The 20,991-nt window shown below is 36.3% G+C and overlaps 1 protein-coding gene across 1 annotated transcript in view; it reads left to right on the top strand.

Annotated features, from left to right (window-relative positions):
• Positions 1–20,991, top strand: part of metro (membrane palmitoylated protein 7-like protein metro) — a 456,631-nt gene that overhangs the window by 90,072 nt on the left and 345,568 nt on the right. The window contains exon 3 of the mRNA XM_090408766.1: positions 7,922–8,040. Coding sequence (XP_090264892.1) covers positions 7,922–8,040 — 119 coding nt within the window. The remainder of the gene's footprint in view (positions 1–7,921; positions 8,041–20,991) is intronic.

The following is a 20,991-nucleotide window of genomic DNA, read 5'->3' as shown; positions in this document are numbered from 1 at the left end:
TGGTGCTAACAACTCTGCATCAGCCACCATGCATTCTTTCAAAAACTCTCCCTCCACATGAGGCCTCAGCTTCTTTGCGATTAGCTTGCTCGCTACATAACTCGTCTGAATAATGTTGTCTCTGTCACAACGAGGCCTAGATTACAAACTCCACTGAAGAGCATTGATTTTATCCAGATGCATTTGTCCTTCCAATTCATTGAGTTTAGCATGTTTTGAGCTGTAATGATACTCCAGATTGGCTTTTTTCATTACACAGGTTTGCCTTTGACTTCAACAAAAAAAAAAAAAAATCATTTGTTCATTTCTCTTGGAAAGATCAACGCTCTGCATCAACTTTTCTTTGTAGTCGCCATCTGTAGGATGTCACACTACTTCAGTTTTAATAACTATCCAGTGTGTGTGTGTGTGACGCGATTATTTTGATTTGATCACTGTTCTAATCCTGCATCTTGGATTTGGAACATATCCAACGTTCTTATACCATCGACTCTCGAGGTCTTCTCTTCATACACGTACTCGTGTGTATCCTGTAATGGACGCTCCTAGCTTGTCCCTCAAAATTTACTTAATTGTTATGATTCACTTATTATAAATTTATGTTGCTATGAAAAAAGCTCATAGATTTATTAAATTTTGAATGTGCAGCAAGTTTTGAGTCCTGCGTGCAGTTGCCTTGGCAAGGCCAGATGAAATGATTTCACTGGCCATATAAGGCCCACGGGCTGGATGTTCCCCACCCCTGGTATACACCATTATAACGGAGTTAGTGGATAGAAATATTTATCAAAGGAAGCACATGAGCAGGCTGTCAGTTAGAAAGCTTAATTTTAAAGAAATTACCTTCCTCTAACTCAGTGATTCTTTACCTGGGCGGTAGCACCCCCCATGGGGGAACTCTACATGCTGGGGGGGTAAGCATTACCATATTTACTTGAATATAACTCATCATGTGAGGGTGATAATAACTCGCTCCCCATAGTAATCAACACACCTTCCCCAACAGCTATACTGCAGATGCAAGAAAAACAAATACATGTAGATTTATTGTATCACTGAATGCGATTTATTAGTTAGTGCCGTTTTAATCCCAGTTGTCTCTAATTGCACTATTTAAGAAATATATTATGCAGACTGCAAATGTCTCTGTACCTTATACAGTGATACAACAAAAGTACTTGCTTTTCTGGCACATGCAATTCATTAGTTAGTGCTGTTTTTTGCTGTATAGACTCAAGTAAAACCATATGTTGCACTTGCAAACACAATATCTAACTAAAAACTATTATTCAATTTTTGAAATTTTCGATGTGAACATATGGTTTTACTTGAATCTATACGGCATAGTTTCTGTTGGAGGGCACATGTGATTCATTAGTTAGTGCCTATTTTTGCTGTATAGACTCAAGTAAAACCATATGCTGCACTAGCAAACACAGTATGTAACTAAAAACTATTATCCGATTTTTGAAATTTTAGATGTTCATTAAGACATCGCAAAAGCAGAAGTGGCAAGCAAACAACCAGCAATGAGTTAGCCAGTAATGAGAAGTTCCATCAGAATGATAAACAGGCAAAACATCACCCTGTCGTAAACGTGTTAAAACTAAGAAATATATAGTGAATGTTATGGCAGTTGAAGCTCGAGTACAATTTCAACAGTGTGGTTATGAAAGGCCTAATAATATATTATTGCTATCTTATTGAGTCATTAGCCTAATGCTCACTGAATGTTTTACATAACGTCACCAGATTTTTTTACGGGGAAAACGTCTTACGCCGAAAATGTCTTGCAGCATAAATGTTTATGGTGAATTTTCCGGCCACGAGCCTCTCCCTATGGTTTTCAACTGAACTACTAAATGTATTAGTGGCTGTTTATTGTTGGTTGGTTAGTTATACTTTGGACACAAATCTCTTTTCCTCTCCATGTCCTTTTTTTTTTTCTTTTAATTATGGCATCATAAATTCACTTATTCATGTCTAGACTTTATACGATCACATGTTATTTGCTCTACCAAGTTATGTGTGTGTTCCATAAGTTGCTCTACCAAGCAGCTTATGGGACACACATATCACAGATGTTAATTATTAATAATTCGTTTTCCATTAATGAAAGTATTTTTACTTATTCTTTCCTTTCATTTCCCATTCTCACGTCTTATAAATGATGGTTCACATATTTTCACCTTCGAGTAATTCAGATATAGCATTCTCCTTCATTGTTGTTTTCTAATAAATCCTAAAGCAATTTTTCCTCTACTCTATGCAGATTTGATTACAATTAATTGATCACTTGACATATTCAAAGCTATCCAGTTAATTGCATTGGACTAATTAGGATGAGTGCTGATGCACTCTGAAAACTTTCATACATCAATAAAAATGCAATCATATGGTCAAATTGATGTTCATTTTGTAGTGCAGGTTTCATAACCCACACGACAGCACACCGAACTGAAATGGGCACGTGATGTCACTGCACTTCACAATACTGGAATGCAGCCACCCATTCAACATGCTAAAAACACCTGGGGATCAATAGAATGTTTGTGTATCAGCCTTTTAACCATTATAATGATACAGAATACATATTTGACACAACTGCCGAAGATCAGGTCAACCATGCTGCATGAGGATGCAGCAGCTTGTGAGGGATGTAAAGGCACACCTCTGACATAATCCTGTGAGCACTCAGAAAGTAATGTTGTGCGAGATCCCTGATGACCTTGGGGTGAGAGCCTATTGTTCCACTGACACCTAACACCACAAGTTATGTGGCAGAGAGTGATTGAAGAGTTGTTTAACCATTGAATAAAAAAACATCATTGAAGAGTTGTTTAACCACCAAAAAACGATTGGATATGTGCCCCTGATGGTTGCACAGCATGTCCCATAGCGCCCAGTATTCAGAGAGGTCATCACCCTGCATCAAGTGGTGGTTTGGTTAGGGGGGGGGTTGATGTATCAGGGCATATCCAAGTTGCCTTTCTGCAAGAAAGGGATCAAAACCTCAGAAAGTGTATCATGACACTGAGCTAGAACCTGTTGTATGGCCCTTGAGCAACACCTTGTTTCACAGTAGGCAGTAGACCTTACAATAGGACTCAGCTGCTGCACACAAGGCAGTGGCTACACAATGGTGGTTGGAGGTGAATGTGCCCAACCACATATCACCATCTGATTGGTTGTCTCGAAGTCCCAAACCAAAAAAAGAGATTTCAAAAATTTTGAAACAAATTTGAGATTTCAAATTGTGGTCAGAGCTTGAGAGAGTAGCCTGCAAGAAATGAAACCCCAGCATTGCCAGCCTGAAAGTGAATTTGGAGCGAGCGATGGCAGTGCTCAGTTGGATGCTGTGCACACTGCCATTGATAGAGGTCATCACCCTGCATCAAGTGGTGGTTTGGTTAGGGGGGGGGGGGGTTGATGTATCAGGGCATATCCAAGTTGCCTTTCTGCAAGAAAGGGATCAAAACCTTGAGAGAGTAGCCTGCAAGAAATGAAACCCCAGCATTGCCAGCCTGAAAGTGAATTTGGAGCGAGCGATGGCAGTGCTCAGTTGGATGCTGTGCACACTGCCATTAATAGAGGTCATCACCCTGCATCAAGTGGTGGTTTGGTTAGGGGGGGGGGTTGATGTATCAGGGCATATCCAAGTTGCCTTTCTGCAAGAAAGGGATCAAAACCTCAGAAAGTGTATCATGACACTGAGCTAGAACCTGTTGTATGGCCCTTGAGCAACACCTTGTTTCACAGTAGGCAGTAGACCTTACAATAGGACTCAGCTGCTGCACACAAGGCAGTGGCTACACAATGGTGGTTGGAGGTGAATGTGCCCAACCACATATCACCATCTGATTGGTTGTCTCGAAGTCCCAAACCAAAAAAAGAGATTTCAAAAATTTTGAAACAAATTTGAGATTTCAAATTGTGGTCAGAGCTTGAGAGAGTAGCCTGCAAGAAATGAAACCCCAGCATTGCCAGCCTGAAAGTGAATTTGGAGCGAGCGATGGCAGTGCTCAGTTGGATGCTGTGCACACTGCCATTGATATGTGGTCTCACAGAATTCCAGCGTGCATGAAGCAAGCAAAATTGGGTACATTTTGAACATTGAGTGCTGGCTATATGCACGTTATATATGTGGTTTGTATGTGTGTTGAAAGCTGTAAATGATTTGCTGATAGATTAAAGGTTTATGCACTGTTCAAGTTGTAATAGTATTTATCGCTGGACTTAGATTTATACATAGCTTGAGAAATTATGCAAAATCATACTAACCATTCAAAAAATGTACCTCGCCTAAATTCCCCATTTTTTTTAACGGTGTCTTAATAAGTCTGTAGGAATATCATAAACTGAGCAGTGGTGCTTCATCTGTGCAGTATTACTTCATTTTTTTTTTTTAACCTGGCGTTAGTAAGGTGGGAAAATGTAATAAAAGTGGTAAGATGGGGTCCTACACTAAACTTTAAGTTGAAAGTTTTCTACACTAAACTTGCTTGTGCACAACAGTCTGTCATCTATGGCATTGAGTATCAGGTTATGACTCACTGGCATGCGTTGTTAAAAAGTTATAGTCAATTTAAAATCATTGAGGTCTATGACTCCCACCTTACTAATGCCAATGCCGGGTTAATTTAAAAAAAATATTCTGTTTTGTCCATTTTGCAGCTACTTGCCAGCTGGCAATAAAAAAGTAATCTTAATGAAATTACAGATCCACACACCTCTACTATTCAGAAGCAATCTTCAGTATCTCATCCTTTCTTTTCTCGTGTTCTTGTCTTTCCTCAGTTATGTTTCTCAGTGCAGCTGATTGGCAGCAATCTGCATAGATGAACACAAACTACATAAGATTACATTGAAAAGGACTATGTGATCTACCTGATCATACCCATATCCACAGACCACTACTTAAATAGGTACATTTAACTAGGACAATCAAAATGATATATTTGTCAATTGCCTTGTTATAAGATCTTACCTCATTCAGTATTTATTTCGTATAGGGTTCCCTCATACGAAATAGAAGACTAGAACACTGTTAGAAGAGTCCTCCTGAGAAAGATTAGAGGCATGATCAGATGGCATCAGTGGCAACATCATATTAAAAACAGGGATATTAGGAAATAACTTGACATAGTCAGCATCCAGGAATGCAATAGCAGAGCTAATCTCAGGTGGTATGGTCACTTAAACAGAATGGGCGAGGAAAGATTAGCAAAACAAGTGTTCTCTGCCAGGTTGGCAGAAAAAAGACCCAGAGGATGATCAAGACCTAGGTGGATTGATACAGTAAAAAGTGCCTTAGAAGATAGAAATATAAGATCTGATAATGTTGGTCTTGACAGGTAACAAATTGATTTTGGATGAAAATTGTAGATAGGAAGTTAATAATGATGTAAATTTTTTATGTAGTACTATCATATCTTGTGCACCCCTTGAGGGTACATATCAGAAATTTGATGAAGCCTTGGGTATTTTTCCAGAAGAAGAAATGATAGATACTGGTCATCCACAATTTTCAAATAAGATAAAAATCCATGACTAATGAAAAGAAAACCTCTCATCATCGGAAGCCAGATGACTCCACCAAAAAGAAATAATGGAAACATTCCTACAATGGAATTGTCATGGATTCCAACATAACCTTGACATAGTCTGTTTTGTTGGAATCCATGACATAAAGATATGCTTCTGCTTGCAGGAGCATTATTTGTAATTGTTTATTTGTTATGATAGGACATTTTAGGACACCATTATTTGTAATGATAGGACAGTTAATAGACCGACCCATGGAAGATTCACCATCCAATGAATCCAAATTAACACCAGTACAAAAGCAGTTGTTATAAGACTTTGTCAGAAATATAATAACAATATGTTGCATCTACCTTCCTCCTACTGCAAATTTTTCTGCATATCACAGTTGCTATCTCCCCTTACTTACCTTAATGGAGGATTTAAATGGAAATAACACACTCTGTGAGGTAGTGCCCAAACAAACATCAGAGGAAAAGTAAAGCATATGCTTGACAACAATCTCTCCCTCTTTAACACTGTAACCAACACCTTCTTCCATATGTCTACCCGAACATTCACTGCCATTGACTTAACTATCTGCTCATCCTCTCTTTTCCCATTGTTTAAGTGGGAAACTGATGAATGCTTATTTGAGAGTGATCACTTTCCCATGATATCCACCTTCCTGCATAGGCAGCCATGCACTGCATCACGGATGTCACAGTGGAAAATTGAGCATCCTGACTGGCCCACGTTTGCCTCATTAGCAGTTTTTGATTATGCAACAGTCAGTTCATCTCCTATCAGTGATGCAGTGAAGCATGTAACAGAGTATATTATAGCAGCAGCCACCACTGCAGTTCCTGAAACATCTAGTTGGTATCCATGTTTTCCTAAGTCATAGTGGAATGATGATTACACAACAGCCAAAGATGCCCAGAAGAAACTTGGCATATTTTCCTCAGATGCCCCACAACAACAAACTTAATGCTTTCAAATGAGCTTGAGCTCATTTGATTAACCAAGATGAAAGAAGTGTGGGAAAAAAATCCAGAAAATAAAAGGTTGATATCCCATCTACCCACTGGCTCTCTATTCTTGAGCGCATTGTTGCACAGTTGCTGATCCAACAGCAATTGCAGACATTCAGGTACACTTTTGCAAGAAACATTGGCAACAAATTCATATTTCTTCAAATGGCACAGAAGAATACAACAGACCTTTTACCAAAAAAGAAACTAAAGTCCATTACAAGATCTGTCAACATCAGCTGTGGATCAACTGCTGGACCTTTACAACAAAATTTTCTGTGAGATCATATTTCTCGATACCTGCAAATGGTGATTATAATTGCCTTTCCTAAACTAGGGAAGGATCCATAATTCCCAAATAATTACTGTCCAATTGCTCTGACCAGCTGTTTATGGAAGATTCTATAAAAAAATGCCTAACTCTAGTCTTTTATGGTTTCTAGAGAGAAATAACTTCTTTTCCAGAACACAATCTGGCTTCTGAAAATATTCTACTAAAGATCACCTTGTTTGGCTTGAGGCATCCATTAGAAATGCCTTCCTAAAACTCTAGCATCTAGTATTGGTTTTCTTCGATATGGGGAAAAAAGCATATGACACCTTGGAGATTCAAAATACTGAAAGACTTGCATAATTTATTGAAAACTTCTTATCTAACCAAACTATCCAAGTCCGAGTGGGAACTACTCTCTCTCCTGCCTGTATAACCAAGTGGAGGGTGTCCCACAAGGTTCTGTGTTAAGTGGCATGCTTTTTGCAATCAAGGTTAACTCGATAACAGAACAACTTCTTCCAAGTGAGTAATGCCCTGTGTGTGAGAATGACTTTACCATCTTCTGTCACTCATGTAATACACTGTTGTCCAAAAGCTAAAGACGAACTACAGTTTTACCTGTATATGAAAAAATTTTTTGTGATTACAACAAAGAACATGTAGTTTATGGACATAGTACACTGGCCTTATAGCTGTGGTTGCTTTGGCTCCAGGCAATCACAAACTAAATTTCTAATTCTTTGGTTAGTTTCACATCTTTTCCTTGGATACCACTTGCATAGATCATAGCTATAGAACAGAGTATAAATTTGAAAGTAGGTTTTAATTAATTGGCTGCTCAGTAAAAATCAGGAAAATTAGTTATTGGTCTATTCACCAATGTGTAAAAGAAGACTGAAACATAGAATAATTAATGAAACAAATTTTAATATGATTAAGAATTGTAGTTATTGATATTGCATCACCATGTAAATTTTCACAAAGACATTCAGCTGACCTGACTGCACTTTCTTGTTGATAAAACAAGATTTTATATTTAAACCAAATGAAATGTAATTGCCCAATATAATTCAACTTTTCTGTTTTCCAGCACTCCAGAAGTTACTAACTTCACTTGAGCAAGTATGTCAGAAAGCTGATAGTAGACAAGATGACAGGAACTTTCTTCGTGAATTACTGCAGAGTCGTTCTCTTCAGGCTCTTGTTTTTGTGAGCAGTTTTATATACTGTGTGTGTACATGTGCTGTGCCATTTTATTTATTTAAGTTGTGATTAATGATGTTATGAAACTTGACATATGTGCCTTCTCTGAGGATGTTGTTATACTTTATAATATATATATATATATATATATATGCAGACTAAGTTTAATGTCATTTCAGTTTTCTTCATATGCTTTGTTGCATGTGGGACAAATATATTTTGATATATATGTCAAAAATGTTTCATCTTGACATTGAAAGCTATAAAATGAAAATACAATAAATATCTTGTTCTTTTGTAGCTAATTTATTAAACTTTGTTTGATAAACGTTTGATAAATTTGAACGATTGTAGAAATACAAATCTTTAGCATGTATTGCACATCAAAAGACAGAGGTCATTTCACAAGTGAAACCCTTTTAAGTGCACTGATAAAAGGCAAATGTACAATCTTGTGGGTAGAGTTTGTGTTTTAAATGATAAAGTATCAAGGCAGCTAATATCAAAAACCATGTTTGGATATGTCCAAACATGGTTTTTGATATTAGCAGCCTTGTCCTCCTCATCATTTTAATTTAGCATCAGTATGAGCAGTGCTTTGGATCACTAACATTAGATCATTATCACGAGACCCAACATTTCTTCTTTCCAGTAGGAATTGAATTTTAACATATTTATTCTACAGACTGACTGCTTGGGTTTTTGGTCCTTTTGGACTGAAGACATTCTTCTTAGGATACCCATGATAGATTTGCATGATTACATTATCTGAGGATAAATCCTATGTTGTCAAGTGGTTAGAATACCCACTCTCTAACCAGCAAGCTGTGGGTTTGAGTCTGTCGTTATTGATGTTTTGTAAATTGTATAAGTGTGAATATTTTGTGTGAAGTTGGTAAATGAATTTCATCTCTTGATGGGAGACTGCCACCTTGTTTAGTGGAGGCCTGAAGTTACTTGGTAAGAGACATTTGGTCACTAAAGTGGAATTTCTTGATTATATAATCTTTATCTCATTCAAAGTACTAATACTGACTGCTAACAGCTTTTTGTAAGTGATGCCATTGGGGAAAAAAAAAGTCCTCAGGCATTTGTGGGGAAATCTGAAGAAAGGTAGTTATCCACCTTGACATATAATGAACAGCCAAAGAGAAATTAGCAGTCGGAAGGCCTTTGTGCTAGACCTGATGCATACTACCTGAACAGTTTCTCAGAGATGTCTAAAGTAAACGTGGATTTTGCCAATATTTTCATAGCTTGAGTCTATATAATATGTAGGATGTTGGCAATGCAATCTGCTATGAGACTGAGTGTACACTCTACATTGGTAGCTACTGGTCAACTGTTGGGATTCTAGTTGATGAAGGATTTGATTATTGATGGCTTTCTCCATTATTTTCAATAGAACAGAAGTGAGTGCAGTGAGACAATAGCTGGATGACTTTTTTCTTCTTTCTGTCTTTGGGGCAAGTTCGATATTAAAAATACAACAAAAATAATTGAAAAAAAAATACAAAAAAAACATGCCACCCCCATTTTGATGTCTGTAAGTGGTAGTATGCATTACTAACATTTGTAGTGATGCCTTCAAGCTTGATCTGCGAAGATGGTTTAGGAAGGCCAGTTTTTGTTATGGATGTTGAAGTCCTCTAAAAAGACAATTTCAAAATTTGAATAATTAGTTTGTAAAATCAATTTTTAGTGATAAGTAATGAAAAAAGCACAACATGGTTGTCATAGTTAGGAGAGTGGTGAAGGCAGCAAATGAAGGCTATAAAGCAGTTTAAGGAAATCTTGAGTTATTTTGTTTTTTTGGGGGTCCAAATAACACCAAAAATTTCTTCCAATAAAAAATACTTCCACATCCATTACACCAACATTTGAGGCATCACTAGAAACGTTAGTAATGCATACTACCACTTATAGACATCAAAACATGATCTTCTTTCCCTAACAGAACCCTAATTGACATTCACGATCACAGCCCACCTCAAACTGTCCCAACTACATCCTGCATAATGCACTCTGTAAAAAAGGGAGAAGCACGTGCTTTTGTAAAATCTGATATCCCTTGTCAAAGGCTACCCACCCTGGAATCCCTCACTTTGATCTGTTCTGGCTCAAGATTTCCTTAAATTGATTTTTGGCTTCATTTGCTACCTTCACCACTCTCCTAATTATGACAACCATGCTGTGCTTTTTTCACTATTTATCATTAAAAATTGATTTTACAAACTAATTATTCAAATTTTGAAATTGTCTTTTTAGAGGACTTCAATGTCCATAACAGAAACTGGCCTCCCTTGGATCTGATTTTACTCTCCCTCCAGTTACACTGTGAATTTCTGATCTCCCCTTGGCAACTCTGAGCACAATGTTATTCATGTTTTCTTCTCTACAGTTTGTCTTCCTCCCAGCTAATATCAGCTTTGTATCCTATGGTACTACAATTGGGCCAACTGTGATGACCTCTAATTATGTCTCTTTTCCATAGGTAGATTACTACTTTTGCTCTCCTGATACAAACGTTTTACTGTTAATAAAGATGATGCAGACATCTGCAGGATGATTAAAATTGATTGGGTGTATGAGCAAAGAATAACTGTTACCAGTTTCATGTGATAAATTGTAAAGATATGCACTCTGTAATTTATTTATTTATTTATACGTATGGAGTTTCCTCCTTTTTTCTCCCTCGTCCCTACTAGGGCGAGTTGAGCCCCCTCATGGGAGTTAAGTATTTATGACTGTAAATCCATGTGTGTTCACGAGGTCGGTTTGCCTGGTTGAAGGATGAAAAACCTCAGATAAACTGGTGGGAAAAAACTCTGCTGTCCATGCCCAAGACCGGCTAACTTGGCTATGGCTGAGGAAGATCCTAAAGTTCCTCACGTCACCGACGGGAATCGAACCTAGGACACTCCTTCCCCAGGCATATGGTTGTAAAGTGCATAGCCACCAGGCTAACCTTGCAGACACTCTGTAATGAAAGTGTAAGGAAGGTTGTGGAATGAATGGAATATTGTAATTTATATATATTAATGCCAGAAGTATGGGAAAGAAGTCTGAAGAACTTTAGGCATTAGTTAGCTCAACTTGGTCAAATGTTATATGCATTGATGAGACTTAATTGACTACAGGTGATATGGTCATAAGAATAGAATGCAAGAGATATGATGTCATCAGAGAAGATAACACCTTGATGTAGGAGATTGCCAGACATGCAGAATTTTCTATTAAGAAGGGATATGTGTGGAATTATCATCATCCGACTTCCATGGAGTCAGAGACTGAGACTCATCACAATATTGCACGCAATGCTCATCTAACCGTGCCTTAAACTGATACAAATTGTGTCTACATTCATGACACACTCAGGCAGTGCATTCCACTTGCCAACCATTCTCCATGCAAAGAACCTTCTCCTCACTCATCTGCTCACACCCTCTTTATACAGTTTCCAGTGATGGCCTCTTGTTTTCTATCGCCCTCTCCTTCTATGAAAAATATCTTCTATGTCAACTTGATAACCTCTGACTAGCTTATAGTCTCAATCATATCCCCACTCCCTTCCTCCTATTCACAAGGCTTTGCAACTTATATTCTCGATCTGACCTATATACTCCACATTCCAAAGACCACTGACCACCTTTGTGAATCTTCTCTGAACCCTTTCTAACATATCCTCATCACCAAGTTTTCTTGGTGATGAGGATATTATCTGTGCACAATAATTCATATAAGGCTCGATCAAGGCCTTATATAATGTCATCATAACCTCTCTATTTCTACATGTCAGGGCCCTCTGCATCACTGCCATTATCTGATCTGACATTTTCATAATTTGTGCAATGTGGCCTCTGAATTTCAGATCTTTGTCCACCACCATCACTACTAGATCTCTCATCTCCTCTACTTCCTTTAAAGTTTCCCCACTGTGTGTGTACTTTGCATCCCATCATTGCTTACCAATTATCAAAACCCTACTCTTTGCAATATTGAACTGACAGTTCCACTTACCTACCCATTCATGCAATCTATTCAAGTTCTCCTGTAAAGCTGTAACATCTGCTTGACTCTGCATTGCTCTCCCCAGTTTTGCATAATGCAAACAGCTGCATATCACTAGTTAGACCCATCCCAATATTATTAACATCCAAATTGAACAACAGTGGTCCCAAAACTGACCCCTGCGGTACACCATTAGTGATCTTCCTCTTTCAGGATATTGCACCCTCATATACAACTTTCTGATACATATCTGACAGTCAATCAATGATCTAATTCAAAAGTCTGTTATCCAATCCTATCTGTTTCGGTTTATTTAACAGTTTGTCGTGTGGCAGTTTATCAAAAGCTTTTGCAAAATCCAAGTATACCGCTGTATATGCATCTCCCCTGTCCAAGATATTTGTCACCTTGTTATAGTACATAAGTAAGTTAGTATAACATGATCTCCCATTACCAAACCCATGCTGTTATCACACCATTTCTGTATCCTACTTCTCACCAATTTCTCCAGTACCTTCACCACAACTTCAGATATACAGATTGGCCTATAATTTGAAGCTGCAGCCCTATCCCCACCTTCATGCAGTGGAACAATTTTACTCTTCTTCCACTCCCAGCAGTGGCATTGTGTGCCCATTTTGGTTGGGTGTGCTGTCGTGGCTTATGCAACCTGCACTACAAAATTCACGTCAGTTTCACCATATCATTGCATTTTTATCGATGTATGAAAGTTTTAAGAGTATACAGCACGAGTGCTCATCTTAATTGGTCTAATGCAATTAATTATAGGATAACTTTGAATACTTTAATTTATCAATTAATTGTAACAAAATCTGCTCAGAGTGGGAGACGTTTGTTTTAATATACTGTATATTAGAAAACAATAATGAAGAAGAATGCTATATTTGGTTGGTATATTTGAATTACTCAGAGGTGTAAAATTTGGAAGAGGAGGATGAAGCTTACCTTCTTCGACTACAGTACTGTTTCCCCCCATTGTAAATATGGGCAAAAAAGTTATACATTTATTGAAAATTATATATTTAGAAACTTATCTATATTATATTTAAAAACTTGCCTACCACATCAGTTCACACTTCATTCACACAAAACAGATGTAACTCAGAAAACAAAAACGGCAACTCATGACGAATGACAATGTTCAATTGAATTGGTTGACACAATCAATCACAGCCTCTAGGTGCTATTGTCTCAGAGCTCATTCTGCCTTGCCTTCTGAGTTGTTTAAAACTACTAGAATGCTAAGAATTTGATCCACTGTGCCATCTGTACATGTTTTCAAAGGGCTCAAAGGTGTATGTATTTTGAATGCACACCTGGACTATTAATGCATATATGATGAATGTTTACACATTGAAAAGTGCCCTCTTCATGAAGCATTAGTATATTGTGTTTACTTTTAGGAATCACACGAAGTCTAGAAACAATTAGTGGAGTCTTTAACAGGAATAAATGCAAAAATATAATATCAGTGATATTGCTATTTGGTGGATGAGTACCACACACTTAGCACACCCTGAATATTTGCCCCTGACTCCCAAAATCTCAATTCAGATACAACAATTGAATTAGATGGCATATTGTCCCAACCATGTATTATGAGAATGTGCAAGGGAATCATCAGCTCTTCTGACCAAGACGTTTATTTTAAGCCTCAGTCCTGGGAATGTGCTAATTACAAAGCAGGTAATTATGACAAGCTAGGAGTTAGCCTTTAGCAGTGCAGTGGCACGAGAACTTGTCAAAGGGTTTTGAAGAAAGTGGTATCAGAATGTATACCTAGCGTGAGAAGGATAAATCAGTTAGGAGTTAAATGAATAACTTCATTAAGCAAGAGTTGCAGACAAAAAAAAGAAGTTATTGAGGGAATAAAAAGATAAAGGAGATCAGCATGCTCTTGAGCAGTATAAGGCATGTGCAAGAAGGGTGACTTGTGTATGGTGAGGAAGGCCAAAGCTAATTATGAGAGAAAGCTAGCTGATGAGGCCAAAAGGAATCCTAGAGTTCTTTCACTAAGCTGCAAGTAAAATGAGGAACAGCTATGGAAGGATGACTTTAAAAAGTGCTGATGGTAGGAGGTAATAGAACCAAACCAAATAGTTGAATTACTGAGTGAACATTTTGCGAGGGTGTACCATCTAGGTGGTGACATTGCATTGCCAGATGTCACTTTGACTGATAGGAGAATAGAGGTTGAAGAAATGGAGGTGCTTAAAATATTGAAGAATCTGAATGCAGACACAGCCATGAAATTAGATGGCATATTGCTCTATCTATGTATTATGAGAATGTGCAAAGAAATTATCAGCTCTTCTGACCAAGCTGTTTATTTTAAACCTCAGTACTGGGAAGGTGCTAATAAAATGGAAAGAGGGCAAAATATTGACACTACATAATGGAGGCTCCAAGACATAAGTAGCAAATTTATAGGCCAATCATTGTCTCAGAGTGGTGGTTAAGGTATTGGAAAAATTGTTAAAAGACTGAGTGGATAGGAATATCCACCCAGGAATTCCTTTCAGGAATCTGGTAGATGCCTGACAGAGATGAAATGTTAAAATGATTAAACATGCTGCTTAATTATTTCTCTTTATGCTGTAGTTATTCCATTAAATTATATTGTAAATGTAAACCAGCATCTAAGCCTAAATACTCATTTACAGTGAAGAAAGATTTCACATTTCTTTATAAAGTTTTTCTATGAGGAAACGACTTCTATGAAGGATTCTTGTTTAGTTCCAATAAGCTATGTTTAGTGCAGATAGCATGCTCAGAAAATCCAGATTGTTCAGGCTTATGATATTTAACATAAGACTTATGTTCTTCTAGATAGATAAAAGCAGATCTTCCAGTTTGTCCAAAATAAGATAGCCCACAAGAGCAAGGAATCTGGTAGATGCCTGAAAATCCTAGAGGTGGAAGCTTGTCCTTATGAGAGGCAAGAAAGATGGAGATTTTTCTGATGGGGCACAAGGCAACAAAAATATTTGGTATTTTTAAAACTTTCACTATGCATTCAGAAATGCCTCGTACATAACAGATAGGAATGTGAGCTATTTCTTCTGTATTGGAAAAGGTAGAAATACTGTAATAACTGTTAATTTTTTTGATGAAAGAATCCTTGAAACCAATTGATAAAATGGTGGATTTAATATGTTGTAATTCTTTCAGTAAAAGTTCATCTGAAGAATGTGAAGAATGAGCATGATGTATTAAGTTCTTAATAGTTCCAGCCTTTTGACTAGGATAGAGATGAGATTCAGCATGGATATAACAGCCTGTATGAGTCTTGTTCCAAAAAACTGAAAAGTGTATGGGTTCCATCTGGTTGACCAAGAATTAGAAGATCTAGAAAGGCTAATTGGTTATTTACTTCTCCCAAAGTGAATTGGATTCTGGGATGAAGTGCATTTAATTTGGAAAAAACTGCTGCAACTCAGAGGAAGAGCCATTTCAAATTGCGAAAATATCATCCACAAATCTACCAATGTACAAGTCTAGGTGAAATTCAAAGATGCATTGTTCAAACTGTTCCATGAAGAAGTTTACAATAGTAGAAGAGATAAGGATTGCCCATGGCTGTTCCTTTGATTTGTTGATATAATTTGTTTTTAAGGTGAAATAATGAGAATGTGTAACACAATCAAATTGTTTAACAATATCTCAAGGAAATTCTTCTTGAAGTAATTCAATGGTGTCCAATAAATGAATATTAATAAACAAGGATACAATATTGGAAGTATCCAGATACAAATCAGAAATTTTATTTTTAAATTCTAAAGTGTTTTTTTTATATAAGAAGTTCTTATAGTCAAAGTAGCAAATAAACTCGATAAGAATTTAGATATCTTGTAAGTGGTCTGTCCCATACAGTCAATGACTAGTCTTAATGGAGAACCTGGTTTATGAACTTTCAGAAGACTATGTAATCTAGTTGGATGACAATAGAAGGTTTTAATCTTTTTCTTCTGTTCTTCACCCCAGTTAGAAGCATTATCGATAAGAGAATTAAGTCTGTTTATCCGACTACAGGTAGGGCCAGATGTGAGGGGGGCCTATAAATTGAGTAGTCTCTAAGTAATAGAGACATTTTTCTATCATGTTCTTTTTTATCTTGAACAACTGCTTTTCCCTTGTCAGCTTCAGTAATAATTAAATTATTGTTGTTCTTCAAGGACTTCAGCACTTTAAATTCAGAAAAGGAGATTGGGATAAGTAGATGTAGTACTAAAAATAATTTTTGCATATTCAAACGAATCATGCTAGCTGCTTTAAGAGATTGGGATCAAAAGCCTCTATGCTGTGGGGGGGGGGGGAAATAATAATAATCCATAAACAGTACCTTGTCAGGAGAAACACCAAAATCATGTCCTTTTGACAAAAATCAAAAGTTTATCATGTGTTAGTGGAAGGCTGGAAATAATGAAGATGAGTTTATCTGTCACTGATATTATGAGTGCTGGTTCTAAAGTGGCTCACAAGTGAATCATCACGCTTATGCTTTAAATTATCACGAGAGGCATTAAAAATGCGTCAGTAAGAAGATGATGCAAAGAATAGTGTTAAAAATTTTAAATGCTGTAGTCCTTGAAGAATAACAATTCATTATTACTAATACAGATTCTATAGCAATTTTGATAGAATCAAATCAATATCCCTATTTAAGAGGGCTAAAGATTTCTTAGCTTTGCAAAGTTGATCATGCTGGCTGGGATACTTTCTCCTGTTTAGCAAAATTTGATTTTGCAATATTGTTCCCATTGCAAAAACAGTGAATCATATTGCAGAATAAACTCAAAACTTGGGAGTGTTTCAATGATGTCTTGCTATAGCATACTTAATGTTTAGAGAATTTTTATTGAACTTTGGGTTTAAACTCAGAATGTTCTTCAATGGGTTTTTAAATTGAACATCATGGAAAAGAAAATTATGTAAGAAAATTTTAGAACGAATCAAACTTCAGCATGTTTAAGAGGTGAACTGCAGAGTTCAGTAAACAAATATTATTGGAAGAAAATGAAGGATTTTGAAACTAGTAATCAAACCTTGGTGACAGACTCTGAAGAAAACAGATTGATTCAGCCAGAGAAGCATATGGTCATCTATCAAGGATAGAAAAGTCATAAATCTGTGGTGGACTCGGAAACAACACGTTTGTACCTGAACTATTTTCAGGACTGGGGCAACTTGTATAAAAAAGTTAATGACTTCACATCAATTGCCTTAGTATTCCATAATGCAAAGCATATCTCCTTGAAGACATGTATAATGCTATGCATTATGCGAAGGGTCACTACCCAGACTGATTTTAACCTTTATTGAGATCTCATCAGTGGAAGCCAGACCCAGAGATGATACTAAGGTTGAAATAATGCAGAAGTCATATTTTCATATATGAGTAGCCAAAAGGTGTCACACCTTTTGGCTACTCATATATGAACATGTCTGCAAGGAGATGTGCTTTGCATTATGGGATACTAAGGCAAGTGATGTGAAGCCATTAGCTTCTTTATACGAGTTGCCCCATTCCTGAAAATAGTTCATGCGCAAATTTGTTTGCTTACACTTGGATAAAGGATTAAACCAAGTATATAATTTCTTGGTATTTTTAATTTATAGTATAACCAAGTGGAAAAACTTCAAGTAAAAAAGTGTAAATGTTTGTTTAGCTGTGTAAAACTAGCTAAACAAAAGTCATAGGGATAAAATGTTAGGCTATGGAAAAAAAACAACCACCACCACCTTAGAAATGGAAGAAAGAGTACTGTAAAAAGAATCACATGATAAAAGTGACATGAAAACTGAACTCAAAGACATTCTAGGTTTCTGGATTAATTATTTTGAAAGACAGTTAAATGAAATAAAAATGTGACAGAATGATGATAGAAAATATTTAGGTGGAATGCAGTTGAAATACATATCAATACTAGAAGTCGAAAATGCCATAAAAATTTGAAATGTGGGAGGGTTGCTGGAGTAGATGGTAATCTAAAAGAAATGTTCAAGCATGGAGATATGAAAGGTTAACAGTAGTTACATCTGTATAATTCAGAAGGCATGGTCAGAAAGTTGAATTCCTAATGATTAGAGTAGAGTAATATAAATTCATATAATAAATTCATATGGAATGAGAGAAAAATTAATCGGAAAACTTAATTATACCTAGAGATTTGGGTATAATTAACAGTGTTCAAACCAGTTTTAACTTATGGATCTGAGAGCTGGGTCAGAAGTAAAACACTTGACCAAAGACTAGAGACCACAGATATAATAATCCTGAGAAAGATTAGAGGCGTGAACAGATGGCATCAATGGCAATATCATATTAAAAACAAGGATGTTAGGAAAGAACTCGACATTGTCGGCATCCAGGAATGCGTTAGCAGAGCTAATCTCAGGCGGTATGGTCATTTAAACAGAATGGGTGAGGAAAGAGTGGCAAAACAAGTGTTCTCTGCCAGGTTGACAGGAAAATGACCTAGAGGAAGACCAAGATATAGGTGGTTTGATAGGGTACAAAGTGCCTTAGACGACAGAAATATAACATCTGATAATATTGGAGTCTTGACAAGTAACAGACTGATCTTGAGGAAAATTGTAGATAGGAAGTTAGTAATGATGTAAATTTTTCATGTAGTACTATCATATCCTGTACACCCCTTGAGGGTACATGGCAGAAATTTGATGATGATGATGATGATAATCATAGAAAATATTTGAGATTTAAAAAAAAAATACTCTTCAGCGTTTATAATTGTAATTCCACTCCCTTCATGTGTGTCATTGCCTATGCAATGTGAAATTGAGGTTAGTAAAAAAAAAAAAAAAAATTATTCACAATCATTTAATTTTCAATAATTCTTTTTGAATACAGTCTAATTTAACTTACTGTCAGTAGAAAAAAAATGTGTAAAACAAACAAGGAATGTTTGTGATATTTTAAAAACGATTCTAAAAATCAGATACATTGGCAAATCTGTTACAAAGTATTGCAATGCAAAACATCAAGTTGAACTTTACTGTCATCTTGAACATATTCTTCTTCTCTTCAAAGATTAGACATTTCTCTGTTCTAGCTTCCCTGGTTTTTCCATCTTGCAGCTGGTGTCCCCCCCCCCCCCTTTGGTCTATTTATCCTTTAGCCAATATCTCTCAGTCTTAATCCTAAATTGATGTTCTTTCTATATTCATGGAAAGAACATATTCACAACCATATTCATGGCATAAACAGAATGAAAAGCAGTGAAGATGATAAGCAAATGCTGCCAACTGAAGTATAACATTTTAATTTGTCAAATAGCACTAGATGAAATTTCTTTTATTACTATTGTAAAGAGTACTTTTATTTGAGAAAGCTTGTCTAAGTGGCCGGTATTATCAAAAAAAAAAAAAAATCATCTGTTGGGATTATTGTGTAGTTATTATTATGAAAAAAAAAACATCATATCTACTCTGAAATCTACTTTAAATTGCAAAAATGAAAACGAGCATTTCTCTACATGGATGGACCAATAATAGAAACTGAAGGTACATGTACCTTTGTATATATTACAAAGCAGATTAAATCTTGGTTTAATAAGAATTTATAATACTTGTTCCACAGAAGTTGGGAGCTGTTTATATCTTTTAGATAAAGATTGGACTCCTTCAAGATTTGTTTTGAAACAGATCAAATTGCTTGTTTGTTTGGATGGGTGGGTGGGTGAGTGTGGTTTAATACCAGAAAATAATAATTCTAATATGTCTTTACTCCACAGAAGCCTACACAATTAGTTTCAACAGTTATTCCGCTCCCACACATTTCATCTTACTGTGATAAGTGTTTTATGTCAAAAAATCGAAAGATAGCAATTACAGTAGTGAAATTAACAATGAAGACTATTTAATCTGAATGTGTCCATGACAGTATCTAGTGTAAGAAGAAATTCTATTTTGCAAAATGAAATAATAAACAGTAACAAAATAAAGTTGGAAGTCATTTTAGAGTTTGGATTTTAAATCATCTGTTCATTGGGCATCCACAGATGCTGTATGGTCACTCTGATGTGCCACATCAGTCCTCGCCATGTATTCCTGTTATATGCTTTCCTCAAGGCTTCAACTCTGAAGATCAATCACTTCACACACACACACACACACACACACACACACACACACACACACACACACACACACACACACACACACACACACACACACACACACACACAGCATCCATCCATCTCATTGACAATCTACCCCTTCCTCTTTTTCCAGGAACTTAACCTTCTATTACTGTTCTGAGAAGTTCTCCTTCCATCCTTTCAATGTGTCCAAAATATTTTAACATTTTTTAACCTCTGTCCTTATCCTTAAGGAGTCTTAAAATCCTACAGATCTTTTCTAACACCCATTTATTTGTATACCTATCAGTATATGATATTCAACAGCCTTCTGTAACACCACATCTCAAAAGCAGCTATCCTTTTCTTATCTGATTTCTTTAGGTTCCAAGTCTTACATCCATAAGTCACTGTTGGAAAAACAACTACATCCCATTGCTTATAGGTTAATTTCAAGCATAAGTGGTTTACAACAATTTGTTATCTATCTGTATACTGTACCAATATACTTTTTTTTTAATAATATTCAAATATAAGACTGTAAAATAAAAGTAATACTAATTAGGAACAGATGAAGAAAATATTTGTATAAACTTAGAAAATCATGCTTGAACAGCAGTTTACATATCTTGGCAGTCTCATTATTTATTCACAACATCAACAACACAGAAACAATAAAATAGAGACTTAACAAATGGTGGACTGATATGAATAAATTAAACAAAATATAGAAAAATAGCAGCATTTCAAAATGCCTCAAACCAAAACACTATAAAGCCATTATTATACCTACAGCATCATATGGAGCTGAGACATGGAGACC

Source organism: Typopeltis vanoorti, chromosome 2, assembly GCF_054136105.1.
Source record: "Typopeltis vanoorti isolate ZY-2024b chromosome 2, IOZ_Tvanoo_1.0, whole genome shotgun sequence".
NCBI classification, from domain to species: Eukaryota; Metazoa; Arthropoda; class Arachnida; order Uropygi; family Thelyphonidae; genus Typopeltis; species Typopeltis vanoorti.
This window is presented reverse-complemented; position numbering and strand designations above follow the sequence as displayed.